This window comes from Cricetulus griseus, chromosome 6, assembly GCF_003668045.3.
Source record: "Cricetulus griseus strain 17A/GY chromosome 6, alternate assembly CriGri-PICRH-1.0, whole genome shotgun sequence".
Taxonomy (NCBI): Eukaryota; Metazoa; Chordata; class Mammalia; order Rodentia; family Cricetidae; genus Cricetulus; species Cricetulus griseus.
Window position 1 is genome coordinate 75,059,472 of NC_048599.1, and position 26,288 is coordinate 75,085,759.

A 26,288-nucleotide genomic window follows, 5' to 3' on the forward strand; every position below is an offset into this window, starting at 1 on the left:
AAAGATTATGCTAACGTAGGGCACAGAATGGTAAGGTTTATAGTACAGAAAAAGAGAAATAATGTAGACTTATTTATTTTAAATTTAAATTATTCTAATTTAGAAGTTGGGAGGAAGAGCAAAGAAGCAGACCTTTCCTTTAGTTACGCAGCACCCTGGCTCCTAGAATGGATAATTGGAGATCACCCAACTGTCTTTCTTGCACAGGAAGGTGAAAATGAGTACGCTCTGAGCCCTGGACTGAAGCATTGTCCTGGAGGCTAGAATCTGACTGTAACAATGGATGAAACAATCACATGTGAAGTTTTAAGGCCACTAGGAGGTGAACTAATATCATCAGTAGTCAGTTAACAAATTAAGATGCTATTCCGTCTCTCCAGTGCCAAATGCGCTAATGCTTTATTATAACTCGATGTGTTTCAGTGTTGACCGGCTTTCCCCTTTCCTACTAAGGCTGTGCATGGTACTCAGGGAGGGAAACTGCTGGAGCCCTCCAAATGGTACCCTACCGAGAAGCCCTCCTCCTTCAAGATAAAAACTGATGGAAAGGATTGTTTGGGCGCCATCTACTGGGAAAATTCTGGTACTGCCTTGTAGCTCCTGTACTGTGCCCCAGCCATGACAGGGCCACCCAAGTATCCGGTCCCCTCATCACAGAAGGCAGCTTAATGCCCAGCTCCAGACAGGCAATCAGCATACAGCCATATGAATCACTTCTTCCCTTGGATTTTCTTCAAATTTATGCAGTGACAGAATGAAGAGTAGGCGATAAGAATCTAATAACATAAAACTGATGTCTTCTTGGGGTTGACCTTTTTCCACAGATGGAATTCACTTTCTTTGAGGGATCACTGTATTCCGAGATGACCAGCCCATATAAATAAATGCCCCATTTGTTCTTGCAGCTGTGATGACATAACCTGTGTGTGGAACAAGTCTCAAAACAGGCAGAATGCAATCATGCCATCCCATGTGTCCAAGACAGAATCAGATGCAGAGAGGAATCTGGCCCTTATACTGTTTGTTTACTTCACAGAATAAACTGCTTTCCTTGTTTGTTTTCATTCCTTAATGTTGTTTTTACTTCCTTTTTGCTGATTAGCGGCTCTACAACAGAAGAAATCATGTCTGTTTGCTTGTTGTCCTGTGTCCAGCACATTCTTTTGCATTCTTTTGAATGAATCTGCAAACTGATGAATAACATCACAAGTCTCCTGTTTGACCTGTCAGTAGGATCACTGTCTGCCCTGAGCCAGCTCTGTTGTCTTTCAGAGAGCCTCGTTCCTAGAATGTTACCATCAGCAGCCCAACCAATCAGACTTTACAGCCAGCTCTTATACTGAGGCTCAACTGACAGAGACTTTAGGAAAGGCCATATGTGGAATATCTCTGGGTACCTGCTATTCTGTAACTACGCCTTATTGATTTCCTGAATGCAAATATTCTTACCCTCCCTTCTACCCCAAACATACTCACTCACATAACGTAAACGCAGTGCATTTCCCCTTGGCACAAAGTACTGATTTGTAACTTCACTGTGTGACTTATTTTTGGCTGGTGGGATGTTAGTGAATCAATGTGAGCAGAGACCTTAAATGTGTCTCTGTGCCTGAATGAGGTGGAAAAGAGCAGGGAGGGTATACATGAGGGTTTGGATGGAGAAAAGGGAAGGGAGAAATGTTGCAACTAAATTATAATTTCAAAAAAGCCCCCTTTAGGACTCTATGTCTGTAATAATTGTTCACTTAATTGTGTTCTCAGAGCACTTAATCCAACCTGAGTTCACATTTCATTCTTGGCTTCCTACTACACCTGAATAGCATCTAAACTCTTTACCTAACTTACCCACAGGGCCACATATGGTTGACTCTCTATTTCACCCACACACAGTCCCAGTATACCCTAAAGTGAAAACCCCAAAGTTATCTTATTTACAAAAAATCCAAGAAATCTAAAGTAATTCATTACAATGATGTTTCTTTCTTTTCCTGGGTGTCCATGTGCTGTGTGTGTGTGTGTGTGTGTGTGTGTGTGTGTGTGTGTGTGTGTACATACATCCTCTACTATTTGCATTCATGTGGAGATCAGAGGACCTCAGGTGTCATTTCTCAGATACTCTCCATCGTTTTTATCTCTGACTGGCTTGACACTCACCAAGTTGATTAAGCTTGGCCATCTTTAATCTCCAATGATCCACCTGCCTCCACATCCCCAATACCACCATCCCAGCTTTTTATATAGGTGCTAGAGATCAAACTTCAGACTTCGTACTTACAAGACAAGCATTTCACTGACTGAATTATCTTTCCAGGACCTGGTGTCTTTCCTAATCCATTACTGAAAGCAGTTTAGTGTTTGGACTTCTTCCCATCTTATTGATTAGAGGCATATGGAAAACATTCAATACATCATATGTTTACATGGCATTGGGCTTTCACTATCTCTAAGCAAAGCACTAAATGCTTCACATGTATTTATCTCATTTAATCAGCTCCACAAGGTAGGCAGCATTCTTCTCTATTTTATTTTTGTTTTGTTTTTTGTTTGGTTTTGTTTTTCGGGACAGGGTCTCTCCGTGTAACAGCCATGGCTGTCCTGGAACTCACTTTGTAGACCAGGCTGGCCTCAAACTCACAGAGATCTGCCTGCTTCTGCCTCCCGAGTGCTGGGATTAAAAGTATGTACTACAACCACCCTGCTCTTCCCTATTTTAAAGAGAAGACAGCAACTATCACCGAGGCTTGATGACTTGCTCAAAGTCATATGAAGTTTCAAGCAATCATTACTTCAAACCAGGTCTGTGTATCCTGATCACTGTCCTCCCATACTATCTCATAAAATAGCTGCCAAGGTGAAAAGTGAGTTTTTCCTGCAGCTGACCTACCTGGAAAAAAAATCCACAAACCCCAAATTAAATTTCCTAGAACCCAATTAAAATGACATGGAAGTTTTAAATCTTTAGTAGAGACCAGCACTTCAAAATTTTCTCACCTTCTAGAACAGTTAGGTTCACCCTGGAATACAGATAAACCCCTCTCCTGCCCTGGGTATGGTGGAGCCTCAAAACTACAAGGTTCTGGCTGCACATTGAGTCCAGTGGTTGGGTCAACATCACTCCAAACCATCTTTATAGACTGGGAATGTTGTTCATAGAAGTGAAGTTGGTCGTCCTAACTACTTCGGTTCCACTACAGAGCAAATAAAGCAGAGTTGCTGAAATCACACAGTATGGGCATTGCTGCAGATGCAGGCTCTCCCAGGATAGCCAAGGCCAGTGGGGAGGCACAGCCTGACCTGAGAGAGGTGCTGGATTTCTATTCTACTTTCAAAGAACTTTGAAACTCTGAGGAGAATAACAAAGACTAATCCTCCCAGATCAAGTGCTTTGCAGAAGAATTCCCTTCCCGGGTTAAAGTGGTGTGCTGGCAGTTTGCTGTGGCTTCAAGAATTTAACCCCTGAGTTAAGAAATTTATCAAAGAAATTCCCATTTTAAATGCACTACAGACAACAGTACAGACTACTTCACTGCCTGCTGACCAAAGCCACCTCTCAAGTTCTCTTGGCATGGACACCAGTGTGTCATGTGTGGAGCAGTTCAGCTTCACTTGAGCAAAAGGCGAAATTGAAGACCCGATAAAGAAGCTTCTAAAGTCAACAATCCCAAATACATGTCCACTATCCACCCTCCTTACATGAAAATACACCTTTGTTTTTATCAGTCCTACCTACAAAGCCCTCTAGCTACAAGCTTTCTAAAACTCGATTCTAACAAGATAAACTTGAGTTGTGTTGTAAGCTGAGCCAAGTGAGGATGGAGCTTCTGCATGTGTGCAGGGTGTCTACTTACGCATACAGTCTCCTCCGTACCAGCCTGCTCTGCACTCGGCGCAGTAGAATCCCTTCACGTAGAAGTCATCCAGGGTTCCGCCCCAAGAGCCATTCCGACAGCTCTTGCAGTTTTCAAAGATGGTACAACCTGAAACATCCCAAATTGTTAGTCTACATGTTTGCTGATTCTGAGCCTTCTCCCGATTGAAACTAATTCTCTCTCTCTGTCTCTCTGTCTCTCTGTCTCTCTGTCTCTGTCTCTGTCTCTCTCTCTCTCTCTCTCTCTCTTCTCCCTCTCTCTCCCCTTTCTCCTCTCTCCTCTCTGTCTCTTCTCTCTCCCCTCTCTATTCTCTCTCTCCTCTCTCTCCCCTCTCTCCTCCCTCCCCTGCCTCTCTCTGCAAATCCCCATCTCTGCCTGTGGAATCTGTATCCAGAAAAATGCCAAAGATCTTAGGTGAACCTGCTCATCCCAAGAAACCAGAGAGTCAACGGGATTCAGGCAAGAAGTGTGGCATTTCAGCATCTTCCTGATTAGTGGTTGTTGTTTTATAGAAAGTAATACAAAATAGCTTGTAGTGCAAGATGGAATCAGCTAGGGTAATGCTAGTTTTTTTGTTCTTTTCAAGTTTATTTCATGTTTATTGTATAATAGAAAATCCAGACAAACAAAAATAATGTATTTAAGAAAAAGGAAAAAAAATCACCCCAAATGGAATCACCTGGAGAATTCTGTTAACACTCTTTCTTATACCTAGTGGCTGGGAAGATAATCCACACCTGAGTTCAAATCCCAGGACCCAGGTTTAAATAAAAGAAAAGAAACTGAGTATAATGGTGTGAATTTGTAATCCCAGTTCTGAGAAGGCACAGACAAACAGTTCCTTGGGGTTCACTGGCCATCCAACCTAAACTATTTGGCAAGTTTCCGGCCAATGAGAGACCATGTCTCACAAACCAAGATGAGCCATGTCTGAGGAATGACAGCCAATGTTGTCCTTGACCTCCAAACACATAAGCATGCATGTATGCATGCACATACATACACCTGAATACATTTTTACACACAAAAAATTAGCTTCTTCTTTATATGATCCATTTTAATAGTTCATTTTTATTGACTAATGGTAAATACCTTTCTACTAAATATCCATCTATGTCATGCACTTTTATAACAAAAATACAGCATGAAATCAGCCCCAATGAGTAGCCATAGTCTTGCCCTGGAAAGGTCAGGCAGGCAGCAGCCAACAGCAAAGCACATTAGAGAGAGCCGAGTGTTGTTCAGGTGTGGTTTGCCTCAAAAGCAAGGTCTCTTGAAAGGTTGAGAGAGTGTGAGAAAAGGTAGAAATTATTCCTTCTCATTTATCAAAACACAGACTTAAGCCTTGCCCTAATGCCCTCGCCTGCCAAAATGTGATTAAATTGTATCTACCTCTCAGAATTGTTTAAAAACACATTAACATGTGTAAAGTGTTTGACACATAGTAGTAAGTACTCTCAGATTCTGGACTATTATAAAGCTGCTTTCCCAGAATTCCACCTGGCTTATCCTTACCATTGTATACTTCATACCTAATGTTATCTGCTTATTGCCATTCTGCTATAACAGAATCAATCAAAGGGATATATCTTGATGTGCATGAAATCACCAGAACCCAGTTTAGTACTAAATAAAAATTATCTCAGAGAAAGAATGACTAATGAACTGCTGAAGATGGCCACTGTTGGCTTGGTTTGATAACATGCTTCTTTGCCGTGTGTGTGTGTGTGTGTGTGTGTGTGTGTGTGTGTGTGTGTGTGTGTGTGTGTGTGTGGTGTTCTATAGCTGTGGGACTCACGGTCTTCTTCCCATTTCCTCCTGACTTTGCTTTCTCTCCTACCAGAGAAGCTGAGTTGATGATATGATTAATGTGGTTGGCTCATCCTGCGCCCCCAAAATGAGTCCCAGTAGGATCCCTTCCAAAGAACAGTCTCACTCATAATACTGAAGAGACAAATGGACTCACAACCTATCCTCAACATCCCTGTTAACTCTGTTCCTTGGCACAGCCACACATTAGGGTCCTTAGGTTCTAGCCACAAAACCCATCTTAGAGATGAAGGTGAGCCAGGCTTTGTTTGAAATGCCTAGGATGCTCATAAGTTGCCAAAGGAGCTATTGCAGAACTACACAGCCTAAGATCAAAGGAATCCACACTGGCACATCCAGAACCCAGGTTCAACTGAATGCCACCGAAGGCTATCATGGACATGATCTTAACTGCCCTATATCACTTACAACAGCACAGAGATGATTGGTTTAAAGGGAGGAAAAAAAGGTACAGGCTGTCCTCAAACTTCCTATGTACCTGAAGATGAACCTGAACTTCTAATCCCATTTCCTTTGACTTCCAAAGTTCATGGATTGATAATAGGCCACTGCACCAAGCTTATGCAGTATTGGAGGTCAAATCCAGGGCTTGCACTCAACCAATTTAGCTATATTCATGGGCCCCCAAAACTGAAACCATCACTTTCTTTCATGACAGAAATGTAATCTGAAGCCATAATGACATTCCATTTTCCACATATGGGATTAATATAATCTAGATGATATACCCTCATATACCCTCAGCATGAATACTAAATACATAGCAAAAAAAGTAGGCAAAAAACCAGAGAACAGCATATTGCCTTCCTTTCATCCCTTATCTCTCTTCTAGGGATCTACCTCAAAAATAAACTGCAATTATACTAATTGATGTGTGTTTAAGAGTATTCACTATAGTGTGTTGGAACAGGTTGGGCATCCCTAATCTGAGATTTTTTTAATTCAAAATAGGATTTGCGTGAGTGTGCAAATGTATCACCTCAATTAGAAAATTCCATAGGCAGATAATATATGAAACAAAGGGTATATCAAAAATACGGTATAAAATTACCTCAAATTATGAATATAAGTTGTATAAGAAATAAGGGAATTTCACAATTAGCTTTGGGTGTCACCTCCGAGGCATCTCATTACTTTTATACACAAAATTCCTAAACACTAAAACCCAAAATGTGTTGGGTCCCAGGCACTATAGATAGTAAATATTCAACTTATAATAGCTAAGGGCTGGCAACAACCCAAGGCCAACAAGCAATAGTAATCCACACAATGCAGTCATATGCAACCGTAAAAAGCAATGAAGAGGACAGATCTATCTGATGTGAAATATCTCCAGCACATATTGGTATGAAAAAAATATGACAAGACAGTGAGTAATGTTTATAGTGCGTTTTCCTTTTGTGAAATATGGAAAGAGAAATAAATGCATGTGCCTATTCACTTGCATTTTTAAATATAGAGAACAATTAACCTATCTAGATATTAGATAAGTGGCATAACATCCAAAAGGAAGCCACATCCATTGATTTTTACAGTGTAGCACTTTTATTATACACATCTACCAGCATGTATTCTAAAGTCAAAAGTAACCATAAAGAAGCATAACTGTATGCAGTGCGATTATTGGTGGTACAGATAATGTTATTGTTATTTTGCACATTTATAGTATGCTATAAGAAGGGGAAAATAAGGAATTACATTAACATTAATAGGAAATGGTTTTTCACCATGAGAGAAAAAAATCAAAGAAGTGAATAACGGTATACTGTGATATTTGGACTTGAATATTTGCATTTGAGAGGTGATAGATAGGCAGACAGATAGGCAGATTTATAGATAAACAATTGACATACAGATTGACCACACCTTTAGTCTCAGCACTCTTTAAGAGGTGAGTTTTGTTCAAGAATAGCCTGAGTTACATAGAGTGATCCTGTCTTAAAAGTGTCAGGGTTAGCATCAGCTACAGCAGGCAGACTCCCATTCCTAAGGCTATGTCCACCAGGAATGGTGGGAAATCCTTCACAGGTCACCCAGTCTAGTTACTACTGCTGTCCTACTGAATTTCCAGGTTACTGGTGGCTGTGTTCTTTTTTGGAATGAAAACTTCAAGCATTAAAAAAAAAAAAAAGTATCAGGGTCTGGGAATGTAGCACAATGGTAGCATGCCAGGCACCTTGGGTTTGATTCCCATCACTGCAGGTGTGTGTGTGTGTGTGTGTGTGTGTGTGTGTGTGTGTGTGTGTGTGTGTGTGTTCTAACAAATATCACACAAAGAAAGAAACTAAAACATAATTATCTATGGTTTTAGTTAGGGTTTCTATTGCTGTGAAGAGACACCATGACCACAGCAACTCTTATAAAGAAAAACATTTAATTGGGGCTGACTACAGTTTCATTGGTTTAGTCCATTGTCATCATGGTGGGGTTCATGATAGCATGCAGATACACTTGGTGCTGGAGAAGGACCTGCTACATCTTGATCCACAGGCAACGGGATGTTGACTGAGATACTGGGTGTGGCTTGAGCACATGTGAGACCTCAAAGCCTGCCTTCACAGTGACACACTTCCTCCAACAGAGCCTTACCTAAAAAGCCAACAAAGCCACACCTCCCAATAGTGCTCTTCCCTATGAGCTTGTGGGGGCCAATTACATTCAAGCTACTACACCTAGCAACAGTGACAATCAAAATCCAGGAGTAGCCTCAGTACCCAACAAGCTCTTAGGATAAGAGTTTCTTGGAGAAATGGCTGATTACAGATCTGGGCTGAGAATATATATGAAATCTGAAAGACTTATTCATGATAGAGACCCAAGCAAGCCTTCTAAAACTAGTGTGATCATGCCAGTGGCCATGTCTGAAGGACAAGGACTAAAGACTAAAGGGACTCTCGGTGCCCTAAAATGGGATCATGTGTATGTTAAAGAAGGTAATGACTGAAGTTGGTAAACCACAAATATAAACAAACTGCAGTTCCCAATGACACACACTGAGACTTCTTGGGTCCTAATGGTAGCTGCTACGGACACCAGCTCACTATTCTGAAAAGGGGTTTCAAAGCAGCCTTCTTCCTTTGCCTTGCCTGCCCTTCAGGGTAGCAGAATAATTTGTGTGCACAATTCTTCACTCTCCTGAGCCAGTGATCACACCCAGAACCTCTAAAGGATGGACTGCAGATTCTGGGTTCTGCCTGTCTGTAAGTTGTACCTTTCTTGCCTATCACATGACTGACTGACTCCCACATTACCTTATAATAGCCGAAGCTACCCTGTGCTTACCCAACAATAAACAGGTCTCCCCCAAACTATTCAAAATCATACAGATCTCAGCTACTGTCCCATAATAGAGGAATCTTGAGGCACTGTTAAGTCATTTCTCTACAGAATCTTCTCGCCAGATAGGGAGTTGGGGGTGCTAAGTTTCCTTTCCAAAATCAAATGTGCAGTTCTACTGAAGCCAGTCCTGTTTTTGTTTTCAAAGCTACTGTCTGTTTTTAACAGAAAGGGGAACACAAAAATGAAAGAAATTCCACCAGCACAGTTTTGATCTTTCATCTTTCAACCTTCAGAAAGTTCACCAGGCAGTCTCAGTGTCCCCCATCTGACCTGTCCTAGAGGGACAAGATGAGCTTTCTAGGGGGTGGGAATCGGAGTGGAAGGCAGCAAGAGTTCCTTGTTTTTCATGCTGGAAAACGTTCAGTGCCAGCCGCAATAGAAACACAGCGAGAGGCTCAGCATCCATTGTCCTTGATTTCTGCTATTCCCGACCAATTCCAAACCATGGCCAATTCCACTTTCTGATGACTCTCATCCCTTTACCTAGCTCTGTCCACCAGGCTCTGACCTTAATTTCAGTCCCCATTAATTCCCTCCTGCCCCTCATCCTGCCCTCCTCCAGGTCCTTTCCCCATCTATAGCTAAAGAGAAATTGCTTTTAACCTTTTACCAAAAGATCTCCAATAGCCTGAATCCTATAGCAGGGCTTTGGAAAGGCTCTTTCCAATTTGGCTGGTGCCCCTTCTTTCAAATTGCTCTCCCTTAATATCTTCTTTCTGTATCACTTTCCTCAAGTCTCACAGCACAAAACACAAAAGTGCTTTTTTTTTTTTTTTTTTTTTTTTTTTTTCCAGAGTGAGCTCCTTGGAATTCTCAAACCTCATGCAAGGTCCCTTGCACATTCTGTCAACAGCTGAACCCTCTGGTCCCCCCAGATCCTCTCAAGTCTGCTGCTTCCATCTTCAGTATACACATCACATCACCTTGCTTAATAAGTCTTCATTGATCTTCCCTCTGCCTTACCCCATTCTCATCCCCGTTACCATGGTATCTTGTGCATCTATCTCTACCATAATACTTACATAGCACCAGTCATAGATCCCTTTTCCTCACCTTCCCTACCAGGCTATAAGCTCTGACAATGTTGGAAATGTGTCTTTAAACAAAATGGCTTAGTGGTTAAGAAAGTATTATGTTCTTCTGAGTTCAGCTTTGGCACCCATGTCAAAACTGCCTGTAATTCTGGCTCAGGTGGATATGATACCCTCTTCTGACGTCTGTGTGAACATGCATGTCCAAGCGCGCGCGCACACACACACACACACACACACACACACACACACACAAATAAATCAATAAAAATTTTAAATCTAAAAAACAAAAACAACAACAAAACCGTCACACTGTCATCTCCCTAACTGCCTAAGTGCTATTCAGTCTGCTTGCTAAGTGAACGGATAAGTAGACAAACTCTCAGATTTACAACTTGATCCCGTTTCCTGCAGTCAGACTTAGCTGAGTGTGTCACTCTTAATAACCATGGCACCACAGCCCTGGATGGATGGCTGCTGCTAGAATCCAGACATTCACTCTGTGCCTGTTCATTACCCCCAGATAATGGGAAGACAACTTGTGGTGTCCATTGCCCACTCACCTGGGTGAATCAAGCAGGAGTCACATTCATTGTCTTCATTCCTGCAACACGGGATGGTATAACCCACCACTTCCTTCTTTCCTGGGCAGATGCACTCAATTTGATCATATTCACAACACTCCCTACACATGATGTTCCACTCAGCTCCAGGACAGGCTTCATTAATGACTGTGTATTCTGCAATGGAAAACAGGCAGGTAAGGCTAGCACCTAGCAGGCATGGAAAAACCCACAAACATTCCACTATTAGGAAACAACCTTGCCCTACCACAGTGTTGCCTTGTCTGAATGAGAGGCACTGGTGTAACCTTTTACCAGGCCAGTGTCTCCAAAGTAAGGTGACCTACTCCAAGGGGTATTCAAAGCCACTCATTGGTATACAGATGAAATTTGTTCTGTTTTTCATCTTATTTTTAATATTTAAAGAATCACGCTCCAGGGGGCGTGGGTGGAAACCACTTGGTAGAGTACTTGCCTATCTAGTATTCCTGAAGCCATAGTTTTGATCCCCAGGACCACAAAACATGGACGTGGTGTTATATACATGTAATCTCCAGTGTTTGTGGAGGCTGGAAGGTTATGAATTATGGGTCATCCTTGGTCTACAGAGTGAATTCTAGGCCAGCCTGAACTACAGGAGACTTTTTCTCAAATAAATAAATAAATAAATAAATAAATAAATAAATAAATTTAAATTGGCAAATGCAAGTAGACAAGCAGTAGAATACTTTTATAATCAATACATCAATACAGATTCCCTAGGTTCTGAATTTGTTTGTTTTAGCTGTACCAAAGCACTCATTGCCAAACTGCATCCCCCTTCTCAGTTCTTATTTCTATTTTTCTTGAGATATGTCTGGCCACTGTTTATAGCTGCATGTGTTTTTCATTGCACAACACCAAGAGAGACCATTCAACCGCAGGGTTACAATAGGAAATCCTAGCAATGGGGCCCATCAGAAAAGCCCAGAGACCACCCTCTAGATGGAGCCATTCAAGTGCAAGGCTGGTAGCCAACTGGAGACTATGTCATGGTTTCCAAACTTAGTTCTTCAATGTTGCAGTAATAGTATCTTCAAATATAAAACCAACAGAGAAGACAACAAGTACCTTCATTAGAATGTTTGGGAAAATGTCAAGGGTGAACTCATTAACCCAAATTAGTACAACCAAGCATTCTTTCCCAGGAGAAAAAGTATTTGTTTGTGGGTGGGATGTTTTTCCTTTCTTTTTTTTTCATTTCTTTTTTTATCTGCAAAAATATACCTTAAGTAAAAAAGAAAACCATCTGGCCAAATCTATAAGAGGGATCAGCTGGAGGCTGCACAGAAAAACTCATGCTAAAAAACAGACCTGCCAGCTCTTATTTAGTCTTCTTGTTTTTCTTTTTCCCCAATTTCCATTTCCAAAAATGTTTCATAAGATAATGAAAACAGAAGTGGGTCAAGTATTTGAGGAAGAAAGTGTATCTGTCTGGGCAAGGTCCCATGAAGTCTTCCCTAGAAACTCTCTGCAGGGATCCCCAGCATGCATTGTGCCTAGCATCTGTGATGGCCTCAAGGCATCAGAATCTCATAGTTCAGCTTTCTGTTTTTCTCCCCATGTTTGAAAACTCCAACACAAGATTGGCCACTATTAATTTACCTAATAGAGCCATAAAGAAAAAATTCACCATCTACTCCTAGGCTCCAGTTAAAAGAATGTTCTTGAAACATGCAAAAGAACTTCTTGCGCATTTATGGGTTCTTGCGCATAATGGATATTTCATTAAATTGAGTAAGTTTAGTGTTATAAAAGGCTGACTTTCTTTCATCTTTTTGTACTAATAGCTATGGATCAGCAATGACCCTCACCTTGGCGTTAGATTGACATGAGATTTTGTTTCAGGAACTTTATGCTTTACTCAGCATGTGCCTCCATGCTCTTAGCCTAACTTCTAAAACCTAGGTGGGAAGGGAAGAGTGAATACACAATGATACACAGGGAAAATCACATGACTCTGAATTCATCGATGAACTTTTATTTTTTATTATTAGTTTTTATTCTCTAAGAATTGTATACTATATTTTTATCTTGTTCTTTTCTGTCCCTCATCTACTCCAAGATCCCCCCCTTACACAATCTTCATGTTCTTTCTCCTCTTAAAAAAGAAAAGAGCCACTAAAAAACATGGAACCTGATTTATGCAGGCCAATTACTCCTAAACACAGGGCTTGTGTGTGTTGATATAGCCAGTGTCACTCCACTGGAGAAAACTGACTTTCACTTTCCCAACAGGTATCCCTTGCAAGTAGCTTCTTGGCTGGGGTCACACTTTGTACCTACATCCCCTCCTTCCTCCTGAGAGTGTGTCTGGCTTAAACTCGTGCAGGTCTTGTGTACAATGTCAGTCTCTGTACACTTGTGTACATCTGCCCTGTTGTGTCCAGGAAATGCTATTTTCTTAGCATCATCTGGTTCTTATAGTCATTCTGACCCCTCTTGCACATGGATCCCTGAGCACTGATTGGAGGGGAAAGATAAAGACAAAGTCCAAAGTCTCTCATTCTCTGTACATTGTTCATTTGTGGGTCTTTGTGTTAATTTACTATCTACTGCAAGAAAAAGCTTCTCTGATGAGGGCTGAAGAATGCACTGATCTATAAGTATGGTAATATATCATTGGGATTTTTTTTAAATAAAATAACTATTATTTACACAATTTTTATATACAGAATATATAACTGCTTTCCATAAAACAAGACAATGTACAGATGATGTATATTGCTACTCTTTTGTCAAAAACTTCAAGCAAGAAGTTGGTCATTGCATTTAGAATAATATTGTAGTAAACAGTGGATTTTAATATTTTTATCTATGCCTTAATCATTTATCAACAATTAGACTTTTGAACCATGATTGGCCACCCACTAAGATGTAAGTGATCAGGAGGTAAAAATCAAGAAAAAGACAGACTTGTAATCACATCTTCTTAAAGATTTATAAAATAAATTATTTGCAACATAGCATACATCTTTCTACCTTCTAAGATAAGTACTGATCATGTTTCTTTCTTCCCAATATCGGTTTTGAAGCTATAATAGTAGGACAATTCGCTGACTAATTTGATTCTCTATACAATGAATGCCCTTGTATTCTTTATACAATAAATTACATTGTCCATAAAATTACTTTATTACAGGAGAACAAGAGACAGAGATTAAAGAAATAAATACTATACAGTAATCTAACTGAAGTAACATTAAGAAAAAAAACCTTTTTAGAAGACAATTTTTTTAATTTATAAAAAATGGCATTGAAGTAGCAATCTGAATTACTCCCATGATTTTGTGACATTACTCAATGAAATAGATGCATCTTTTGAGAATTTCCATCTAATTTATAGATCTTCCTTCATAACAAAAGCACTAAACCATAAATTTTACTCTAAGCCACAGAATAAGAAATGCACTCGCAGCAAATCTCAGTGAATTAACATCACTCTTAAACTCATTGAGTCCTACCCTCCTTTGCTTAGGAATTTGAAAACTGGTCACCACTTTATCAATGTACGAATATGAAAATTACCTAGGAGTAAAAATATTTTTCCAACTGAAATACATTCAAAGTGGTGCTAAAATGAAACTTCATACCACATTAGAGCGAGAGAAAGAGAGAGAGAGAGAGAGAGAGAGAGAGAGAGAGAGAGAGAGATCTCACTAGCAACTTAACAACACACCTGAAATCTCTAGAGCAAAAAGAGGTAAGCCCAGTAAAGAGGAGTAGACTGCAGGAAATAATCAAACTGAGAACTGAAATCAATAAAATAGAAACAAAGAGAATAATACAAAAGGATGAGTCAAACAAAAAGTTGGTTCTTTTACAAAATTAATAAGACAGACAAAACCATATCCAAACTAAAAGACAGACAGACAGACAGACAGACAGACAGACAGGCAGGCAGGCAGGCAGGCGGGTAGACAGACAGTATCCAAAATAACATAATTAGAATGGAAAGGGGGAGCATAACAACAGGCACTGAGGAAATCCACAGAATCAGCAGGACACACTTAAAAAACCTGTATTCCACAAAATTGGAAAATCTAAAAGAAATGGACAATTTTCTTGATAGTAACACTTACCAAAGTTAAATCAAGGTCAAACAAGCAATTTAAATAGGCCTATAACCCCTAGTGAAATAGAAGCAGTCATTAAAAATATCCCAACCAGAAAACAAAAACAAAAAACAAACAAACAAAAAAAAAAGGGCCGGATGGTTTTAGCACAGAATTCTACCAGACTTTCAAAGAAGAGTTAACACCAATACTTCTCACATTATTCCACAAAATAGAAACAGCAGGAGCATTGCTAAATTCATTTAATGAAGCAACAGTTACCCTGTTAGACAAACCACACAAAGATCCAACAAAGAAAGAGTTACAGATCAATTTCCCTTATGAGCATAGATACAAAAATATTCAATAAAATGCTTGCAAGCTGAATCCAAGAATACATAAAGAAAATCTCAACCATGATCAAGTAGGCTTCATCCCAGAGATGCAGGGATGGTTTAATATTTGAAAATCAGTAAATGTAATCCACCATGTAAACAAACAGAAAGAAAAAACATGTGATTATCTCATTATATGCAGAAAGGGCCTTTGATAAAATCCAACGCCCCTTCATGATAAATGTTCTAGAAAGTTTAAGGATACAAGGGACATAATAAAGCAGTTTACAGCAAGCCTATAGCCAACATCAAATTAAATGTAGAGAAACTCTAGCAATTCCACTAAAATCAAGAACAAGACAAAGCTATCCATTCTTTGCAAACCTATTTAATATAGTACTTGAAGTTCTAAGCTAGAGCAATAAGACAGCTAAAGGAGATAAAGGAAATACAGGTTTTAAAGGAAGAAGTCAAAGTATCTTTATTCTCATATGATAGCATACATAAGTGACCTTAATATTTTAACCAGGAAAGTCCTACAACTAATAAACCCTTTCAGCAAAGTAGCCGGATACAAGATTAAGAAAAAATCAGTAGCCCTCCTATATACAAATGACAAATGAACTGAGAAAGAAATAAGGGGGAACAACACCTTTCACAATAGCTTCAAATACTCTAAAATACCATGGGGGTAACTCTAACCAAATGAAAGACTTGAATGATTAAAAACTTCAACTCTTTGAAGAAAGAAATTGAAGAAGATATCAGAAGAAGGAAATATTCCCCCAGGGTCATGTATCAGTATGATTAACATAGTAAACATGCCCATCTTACCAAAAGCAATCTACAGATTTAATGCAATCTCTATCAAAATTCTAACACCATTATTCACAGACCTTAAAAGGGCAATTTTCAAATTCACATTGAAAAACAAAAATCCAGCATAGCTAAAACAATCCTGAACAATAAAAGGATTGCTGGAGGCATCACCTTCCCTGATATCAAGCTCTACTACAGAACTGTAGTAGTAAAACCCACATTGGCATAAAAGCAGACATATTAGTCAATGAAATCAAATTGAAGACCCAGACATAAATCCATATTTATCACCCTGCACAAAACTCAAGTCCAAGTGGATCAAAAACCTCAAAATAAAACCAGATACACTGGACCTAATAGAAGTGTGAATAGCCTTGAACAAATTGGCACAGGAGACAACTTGCTGAACAGAACACTGATAGAACAGGCACTAAGATTGGCAATTAACAAATGGGACCTCATGAAACTGAAAAGCTTCTGTACAGCAAAGGACACCATCATTCAGAAAAAGCAATAGCCTACAGAATAGGAAGAGATTTTTACCAACTCCACATCCAATAGAAGACTATTAATCAAAATATATAAAGAACTCAAGAAACTAAATATCACCCAATTAAAAATGGGGTACAGACCTAAACAGTGAATTTGCAATAGAGGAATCTCAAATAGCTGATAAACACTTAAAGAAATGTTTATCATGGAAATTGCAGATAAAACTACTTTGAGATTTCATCTTACACCTGTCAGAATGACTAAAATCAGTTACACAAGTAAGTGACAGCTCATGCTGGTAAGGATGTGGAGTAAGATAAATCACTCATCCATTGCTGGTGGGAGTACAAGCTCGTACAGCCACTATGGAAATCAATATGGCAGTTCCTCAGAATGTTGGAAATTGATCTACCTCAAGACTCAGATATACCACTCTTGGGCATATACCTAAAGGATATTTCATCCTACCACCAGGGTCCTAGCTCAACCATTGCTGTTTCAATGCTGCTCTAGTCATAATACTCAGAACCTGGGAACAAACTAGCTGTCCCTCAACAAAAGAATGGATGAAGAAAATATGGTATATTTACAATGCAGTATCACTCAGCTTTTTTTAAAAAAAAAATCATCATGAAAATTTCAGGTAAATGGATGGAACTAGAAAAAAATCATCCTGGGTGACGTAACCCAGACCCAGAAAGATAAATATGGTATTATTCACTTACATGTGAATATTAGCTGTAAAGTAAATGATAACCAACATATAATCCATAGACCCAAAGACGTTAGGTATAGAAGAAGGGACTAGGGTGGGGGGGGACACATGGATCTCCTTGGGAGGGGGAAATAGATTAGATATTGAGGGTGAAGTGGGGGCAGGTAGGGATGAGAACAGGAATATAAGGTGAGTGGGGAGGGGAGATAGGGTTGAGGGAGGGAATTTAGGGAAAGTCAGCCAGAGCTGAGGGTCATTTAAAGGATGATGTGGAAACCTAGTGCAGTGGAAACTGCCTGAAAAATAAGAAGGTGATTCCAGTGAGTTACTCTAATCTTGGGGGATGTGGAGTTCCAACTGGCCATCTCTTGTCACCAAATGAGGCTTCTAGTACCATGACTGGGTTGCATTCAGTTTGCATTCAGTTGCATTTAGTTGTCAGTCAAGGTGGTCCCATAGAAATCCCCCAAATAACTGAGGCTAAAACAGTGGATTGATCTTCAAAAACTGAAGCAGGGCTGCTTTTCCAAGGACAACACTCACACAATTCATTGAACATGGAAAGGTAGAGCTGGTGCCTACATGGAACCTTCACCCCTACATTCTAATGTCTTAGGTGCAGGAAGGTACCCTGCAGGCTACCAAAAGAGAAATGGAGTCACCAACCTAGTCACAAAACCTTTGACCTACAGTCCATCCTGCCTGAAAGATATGCCAGGACCATGGTGGTGCGGAGCTTGTGGGAGTAGCAAACCAATGTCCAATTAATTATACTTGAGGCCTATTCCACAGGATGGAACCCATACCCAACACTGCTTGGGTGACCAAGAAACAGAGACAAGAGAGCCCAGAAACCTAATGTAAAATCAAATACTACTGGTATTTTTTTTAAGTATCAATAAAATGACTACTAGTGGTATTCTGCTATACTAGATCAGAACCATATTCACTTATCATCAGAGAATCTTCCTCCGGTTGCAGATGGGAACAGGCAAAGACACTCACAGCCACACAGAGAAAGTGAGTCCTCAGAACACACAGCTCTAAATAGAATGTCTCCATCAAATCACTCTCTTCAGAACTCAGGGAACCCTACTGAAGATGAGGCAGAAAGAGTGCAAGAGCCAGAGGGGATGGAAGACACCAGAAGAACAAGGCCCTCTGTATTAACTATGCAAGGCTCATAAAAACTCACAGAGACTGGAGCAGCAAAAGCAGGACCCACCAGGTCCTCTGCATATATATAGTAGCTTTCAGCTTAATATCTTTATGGGATTCCTGAGTCCAAGTGGATCTCTGACTCTTGCCTCTCTTGGGACTCTTTTGTTCATGTTGAGTTGCCTTTTCCAGCTTTAATATGACGGCTTGTTTTTATCTTATTACATTTTATGTTGTCATTTTTGGTTGTTATCTCTTGGAAGCCTGTTCTTTTCTAATGAGAGACAGAAAGGGAGTGGATCTGGAAGGGAGGGGAAATGGGAGGAACTGGGAGGCATAGAGGGAGGGGGAAACTGTAGTGAGGATATATTGTATGAGAAAAGAATATATTTTCAATAAAAGTAAAAAATAAAAAGAAATACAAATAATGGTCAAGAAGGCAACACAAAAAACTCTGCTGTGGTTCTCAGAACTATGAAGAGCCTGGTTCCTCCCCTCCCCTTCCCCTCCCCCTCCCCCTCTCCCTGCTTACCTTGCTGTCTGTCCTTGGCCACTGTTTCTCATCTTCTCTCAGTTTCTCTGAATCCTCCTCCCCAAGCCTTTGCCCACTGAAGGACCTTCCTCTGTACTTTTCCCATGGCCTACATCCCAGCTCTGTATCACACATGATCAGGGAGAGGCAGGGGGCTCTCTGGCCTTCTCATCAGAGGCCCATTCCACACAATTCTCACTAAGGTGCCTCTGCCACACACTTCCCACTGAGGACACATGTCTCTACCATACACATCCCACTAAGACACATTTCTCTACCACAGACATCCCACTGTGCCTCTGCCACATACCACACACTGCATTGTATCGGTTGTCTTTCAGCACTTAGAGCTGCTTTTACTCTTCCTGGTTTCATTTCGGACAGCCCTCCTTATCTATGGGCTTGGCGCCACCAGATTCAAACAGCTTCTAGTCAAATTTTGTAAATCAAATTTCCCTATATTAAACATACATAGACTCTTTAAAAAGTAGGTTTTGTTGTGCTCCACTGAGGGTGCCATTTTAATTTTTCTTCATTCCTTTTTTGATAAATGAACTTGAATTCTGTAATGCAGATTGGGAATGTTTGGGTTTGATGCAGCCATGGCATACAGGCTATCTGGCAGGGTTAGTCTTTTGTCTTTTCAAGTGATTTTCCTGTTAAAAACAAAGGGGGGAAGTCTCATAAAAAGGATAAAATCATTATCTAAACAATATGTCAACTATTTATGGGATGTTATACTGTAAGTCAGACAAGCCAGAAATGCTCCAAAGTATACAGGAGAATGTGCTGGATGCTACACAGAGACTGATTCTATGTTATAGACTGGAGCATACATGGATTTTACATAAACACAGTGGTGCTTGGATCAATCTCCTTGGATACCATGGTAAGGTGACTATCCTTGCTTATTTCTTGTCTCCTTTGCATGACCCAACTGCTGCTAACTCAGTTACAGCTGCCAGGAAGGCTAAGCCAAGAAGTGCAGAGGAAGTAAGCACTGATTGGCCCTCATCAAACTTTAGAGCTAGCTTCCCCTCACCCTTCAAGTTCACAGGATCCATCCTGGATCTCTGAGTCAGGAGAGTCAGCTTTGCCCCCATTGAGTGGTATCAACGCTGGGACATGTTCTTCCCATTGAAGGAGTGCCTAGAACAGCTGGTCCAGGTTACCTCCACTCTGGGTCTGTCTTCCTCTAATACAGCCCTTGCCTTGTCAGACTGCATGTTTTTTGCCCTTTCTGAACAGCAAATGTTCACTTTCTGAACAGCAAAGTATAACATGAATAATACAAACCCACCAACCAGCTCAAGCTGAAGATCAGAAAAGCAAAGCAGTCAATCACTAGCTCTTACCTCTACCTGAGACTGAAATGGCGATCCTGGCTCCGAGAATCCTCAAGAGTGCAACGCATACTGCTCTCCACCAAGCCTTAGACTGCAATTCTCAGAGTTCCTGTCTCCTCCTGCCTTATATTCCTCTCTCTGCCCAGCCACACCACTCCTGTCTCCATCTCCCTAGTGCTGGGATTAAAGACTTGTGATCCCAAGTGTTGAGATCACCTTTGTGTGAGCTCTGGTTCTCTTTTAAAGTGGATCAAGTTCATATAGCTTAGTGTGGCCTTGAACTAACAGAGATCCATCTGCCACTGTCTCCCAATTTCTGAGATTAAAGGTGTGTACCAACATTGCCTGGCTTCTATGGCTAACTAGTATGGCTGCTGGAATTAATGTGTGTATCACCACTGCCTGGCTCTATGGATATGGCTAGCTTTGCATCTGATCTATCTTCAGTGGCTTATTAAATCATAAACAATATATAATCACAGAAAGGTGTGGCCTCATGTCTTAACAGTCTCCATTTCTCCGCCCTAGAGCATCATCCCCTCCCAGGTTTCCTAAAATTTCTAGATCCTGATAACTTCTTGAAGCAGTCCACCACACAGATGAAACTCATTTGCAAATTTTAAACATTATTTCTAAGACTTCATATTTTGATATGGAAGGCCAAATAAGCTTTGTTCTACTTTGGTAGCTGCCACTTTCTGTTCACCAAGCAGCAGATTGGTTCACTTCCAGCCTGGGTGCCTTCATTTTATCCAAGAATTAATTCCCTGAAGTAATTTCACTAGCATGTCTCCACTTCAGTGAGCAAGCCCAGCTCAGCCCTGCTAGCCTGTTCTATTAATAGAGCAATCTCAGTCCCAGATAATGACCTCAGGGGAATCTGGCAGAAGGAATTTTGAAGATGCAACTTATTAAGGATCCCTGGGAAGGGAAAAGGATGCTGGATTGTCCAGATGTGACCAGTGGAACGACAAGGAGGATGTAAGAAGAAAGTAGGAGGGGGACAGCCAAGGAGTAGAGTTTGGAGGAGCAATGGACTTTGAAACTATAGGAGGGGATCAGGTGGTGAGTGAGAGGAAGGATTTCTAGAAACTAGAATGGAGAAAGCAGTAGGTCGAATATCCTGGTTTTGCCTGTAAATTTCATTTCAGATTTGGCTGTCTTCCAGAAGTAGAAGGTGATCAATGCAGGCTATTTGAAGTCATTGTGTTTTTTAGTAATAGACTGGAAAATCAATAACAGATTAACACACTGTGTCCACTCAGAGACAGGGTAATCCACAGCAAGTCACATGATCATCCTGTGCCTTTTTCCCCTCTAGGTTGAGTACCAAGAGCATGGGTGAATTGATGAATTAACTCTCTCATTCCACAAGCAATTACTGAGTGTTAGATGTGTCCTAGGAAGGAGGCTGACTGCTGAATAGACAAACAGCAATACCTACTATTCCTGACTTCAAGGAGGTCACATTTTGGTAGAGGAATAGATGTGGGTCACTTGACCCCATGGGATCATAAACTGTGATAGGAGAAAGTTATGAAAGTAAGTAGTCTTTATGCAATGTCTTCTTCAAAGTGATTCAGAGAGGTCCATAGTGTGCTTTCTTTTAAGTCAGAATCATTGACTTTGGCCTTCACTTTACCAATGAGGAAAGTCTAAGGGGAAACCTTAGATACCTTATTCATGGAAGCACAGAAAAACAACCTGTGGTGGTTTGAATAAGTAAGTAGCACCCCTCCATAGCCTCTGCATCACCTCCTGCCTCCAGGTTCCTGCCCTGCTTGAGTTCCTGTCCTGACTTCCTTTGGCAATGAACAGCAATGTGGAAGTGTAGCTGAATAAACCCTTCCCTCCAGAACTTGCTTTTTGGTCATGGTGTATCTTCAAAGCAATAAAACCCTGACTAAGACCAGTTGGTACCAGGGACTATAGTATTACTGTGATTGGCTAGACCATCATTTTGCCTGGAGGAATATGGAACACTTTGGGGTTTTGGACTAAAAAAAAAAAAAAAAAAAACAGAATAGACACTGTAAGTGGGACTTAATGAGCCAGACTAGCAAAACCATGGAAGACAGTGGTGCTGAGCGTGATTGGAACTGTGGGAGCCTGGCTCAACGGTTTCAGAGGAGAAGTATATTAATATGCGACTTAGAAATCATTCTTGTGATATTTTGGCAAAGAATTTGGCTATTTTTTTGCCCTTGTCTAAAAAGTCTGCCTGAGGCTACACTGAAGAGTTTTCAATTAATTTCTTTGGCAGAAGAAATCTCAAAATAACCTAATATTGATGCTGTCACGTGGTTTTTAGTGTTCACTCTTATGCAGATATATAATGAAAAGAAGTGAGCCAAGCAAGGAAAAATACAAAATGTACAGCTTGAGAAGAAATGGGGCACCAGGAAGTGGAATGGAGCTCAATCCTGTGCTCAAGGAGATAAAAAGATTAAAGAAAAGCCTGATGGTAAATGGAAAAAAGGAAGTAGTGACCTCAGGGTAAGATCCTACCCAGCTAAGCTTCCAACTTGTAAAAAAAGGAATTAAAGAAAATTTTAGGGCTGGATATAGTGGTGCATGCCTCAGCATTCAGGGGGCAGAAGCAGGCAGATTTCAGAGTTCAAGGCCAGCCTGGCCTACCAAGCAAGTTCCAGGACATCCAAACTTAGGCAGTGAAGGAAACCATCAAAAACAGAAAGCTGGTGAAATGTTCTTGAACGAAGGGGTCATGTTTCAGTCTCAGCAAGAATCAGAACTTAGCAGCTTCAGCCACATAGTCCTGACTTTAGAGTCAAGGATAGAAGAAAGGGCTTATGGATTCTCCTTCCACAGCTCAGGAAAGCTGCTGAGGTCTGGTATATGTCAGGGATGTCCCTGCATGGAGGCATAGAGGGGCCACTGAGTGAAGCGGTGAAAGTGAAGTCTGGATTGTGTTGGAAACTCCAAGATGTTGAAGATGCCAGAGTCATAGGAAATACCTGCCAAGGAAAGCCGCTAACAGGGAACAGAAACAGGGTAGGATCTTGCTTTGAGGTCTCAGAAACATAAGCCAGGCTAGTGACTAACTGTCTCTTCCTGCTGTCTGTAGATCAAGATGTAGAACTCTCAGCTCCTTCTCTAGCACCATGCCTGACTGCACACACCACGCTTCTGGCCATAATGATAATGGGCTAAACTTCTAAAACTGTAAGCCAGCCCTAGTTAAATGTTTTCCTTTATAAGAGTTGCAGAGAGAGAGGGGTGAGGAGAGATGTCATGGGCATTAACATCTCTTCACAGCAATAGAAACCCTAACTAAAACTCACTCAAGCATCTCTTTAGGGAATTCAGTCTAAAAATAAAAAAATAAAAAAAAAAATCCAGAACTGGAAGAAGGTGAAAAAGTTCACTACTTAGGGGAAACAAGCTCCTGTGGTAAGGTCAACTTTACTTTCTCTGTGTGCCATGGCTAAAACTAATCTTCTCAAATCTCAGGTGTGTTTCTATAGGGGGAAATGCATGGATGTGTGGTGTACACACGTAAGTGTGTGGTATGAGGGTCCATGGGCCCTCATACAGAAGCCAGAGGAAATCATCAGGTACCTTGATCTATCTCTGACCACCTTATTGCCTTGAGACAGGGGCTGTCACTAAACTAGAAGCTCACCACTTTTCTAGGCTAACTGGCCAGAGATCTCTGGAGGGGCCTTTGTCTCTGCCCTCCTCAGTGTTGGGGTTGCAGGCATGCCTAGCCATGCCTGGCTTTTTACATGTCTGCTGAAGATTCAAATCAGGTCCTCATTCTTGCCAAGCAAGTATTCCTCCACAGGAAATCATCTTCCTTGCTCCTGGGCTCTCTGTATGTACATTCATTGCTTGCTTTTTTCATTGGATAAAATATTTTTTCATTCCCAGATACTTTTTAAGATGCCATTTTAGGTTCATGTTAATATTCAGGGGATAGTTATAGAGACTGACCATTCATGTCTGCATGGTATCCCCCTCCAGATGAGAAAATCATCAGTAAAACATAATAAGTATTTAGAAATAGCTTCAATATTTTGGTGGCCATCTTTTCTGTCATGCTTTGAGTACACATATATCAACTCGTTGGTATTCATTTGTGTAACCACAGTATCTTCTGGTCTCTCAAAATTGACAGCATACTTTGCAACTGGTTACAATCCACTAATTATCACCCAGACCATTTTTATATCTGGTTCCTTTCTTCTCATGTACATCTCTTCTCTTCCTCATCCATCCACAAAATAATACATGCTTCAGTACAAAAGAAAGAGGAAAGATATATCCTTGTAACCACTTTGAGAAGATGAGAAAATCATCAGTAAAACAGTAAATATTTAGAAATAACCTCAACATTTTGGTGGCTATCTTTTCTTTCATGCTTTGAGTACACACACACACACACACACACACACACACACACACACACACACACACACACACATATATATATATATATATATATATATATATATATATTCATTGCTATTGATTTGTGTAACCATAGTATCTTCTGACCTCTCAAAATTGACAGCATACTGTGATTTAGAAACTTCTTTCTAAGTTTTTTCTCCTAAGTTTTTTTTCTTTTGACATGGAAAAGTCAATGGTCATTTGAAATTGCTGCATAATTATCCTGTATGTACCAGGGGTTTTCTATGCCCAAAAAGTCAGGGTCAACCAATATCAGGAGTTGCTTAATATCTTAGTTCTGACTTATAGAGAGAATTCAAGGCAATCTACACAAGGCTGCTCAATCAGCACAGCTTTCACACATTTGGCGAAACAAATGAGTAAGACAGAAAAGACAGCTGGCTGCTGTCATCATTGTCACCATCATTATTTTGCACCCACTTTCACTTGTCCTGGAATGTGCTGGCAGTTTGCTTTAGGGTTATCTGGCCCTGGTCTCTTTCTATTGTTGATGAGCTGGAGAAGCAATTCCTTCAGCAGTTTGTACTTACAGAGGCAGAGGGACAGGGGAGAATCATGTCCCCTTAGCAGAACCTTAAAGCACAAAGTTTTCAACATTATTAAAGATATAAGAGGGCATGATAGCCACTAAGATCGGTCTGAAGACTGGGGGCACTATATGAAAACAGGAATCCATCTGTTTCAAACCCTATGTAAGTACCACATTGTAACACCAGTTCTAATAGGTCTTAATAATAAAAGTCCAGAGTCAGACATAGGGGGAAATTCTGAGATCAGAGAGGCGAAGGAACAAAACCACAGCCACCTTTGCCTACTTAACTTCCCAGCAGAAAAGAGACTGAGTTCCTGTCTCCTCCCATTATCACTTCCTCTCTCTGCCCAGCCATATCATTTCCTATATGTCTGTACAGCTCTCCAGACCTCGATGGTTAACTAGTGGCTAGCTCTGCCCTCTGATCTTCAGGTAAGCTTTACTTGTTAGACTATAAACAAGATATCACTACACCACATCATTTGTTACAACAGAGGTCTTAGCCAGGACCTCCCCAGAAGGTGTTAAGAAAAGGCATTTTTACCAGATGATGACACCTCCTTCTAGATGTTAGAAACTGCCTTTGAGTTCACCAAAACCTCCAGAGCCATGCCACCTAACCTCATTTAACTAAAAATTTCTGAGCTTTCTTTCTTAAGCCATATTTCACTTTATAAATCTTCTAGGACAAAAAGTAGGGAAGTAAATGCACTGCTCACATCACTTCTTCAAGTCCGTTTTTTGTTGTTGTAACAAAACACACAAGACTGGATAATTTGTAACCAATATAGCTTTATTTATCTCATGGTGCTGGATGCTGGGAAGTCTGAAACCATATCAATGGAACTTTCTCGGCTTGGCTTCCAGTGAACGTCTTCTCTCTGCATAATATTATGTAGAGGGCTTCATCAGGTTAGACAGTGAAAACAAGCTAAAGGAAGTTCACTTTTATATAACAAAGCCACTTTCTCCAAAATCCAAGGGCTAATTCATTTGTGAATAGACCTAATTATCTTCCAAAGTTCTCACCTTTACTTCACATAGGAACTTGGGGATTAACTTTCATACATATAAAACGGGGAACACATTCAAACCATAGTGCCTCTCATTCAGGTAGCATACGTACATCATGTCCTGCTGCCTTTCTTTTTTTTGTTTTTTGTTTTTTGTTTTTTGTTTTTTGTTGTTTTTTTTTTTTT

The 26,288-nt window shown here is 40.4% G+C and overlaps 1 protein-coding gene across 1 annotated transcript in view; it reads right to left on the reverse strand.

Moving 5' to 3' along the window:
• Positions 1-26,288, reverse strand: part of Pamr1 (peptidase domain containing associated with muscle regeneration 1) — an 82,072-nt gene that overhangs the window by 44,233 nt on the left and 11,551 nt on the right. The window contains exons 2-3 of the mRNA XM_027422388.2: positions 10,633-10,809; positions 3,849-3,977 (exon numbers count right to left, since the gene is read on the reverse strand). Of these exons, the coding sequence (XP_027278189.1) occupies positions 3,849-3,977; positions 10,633-10,809 (306 nt within the window). The remainder of the gene's footprint in view (positions 1-3,848; positions 3,978-10,632; positions 10,810-26,288) is intronic.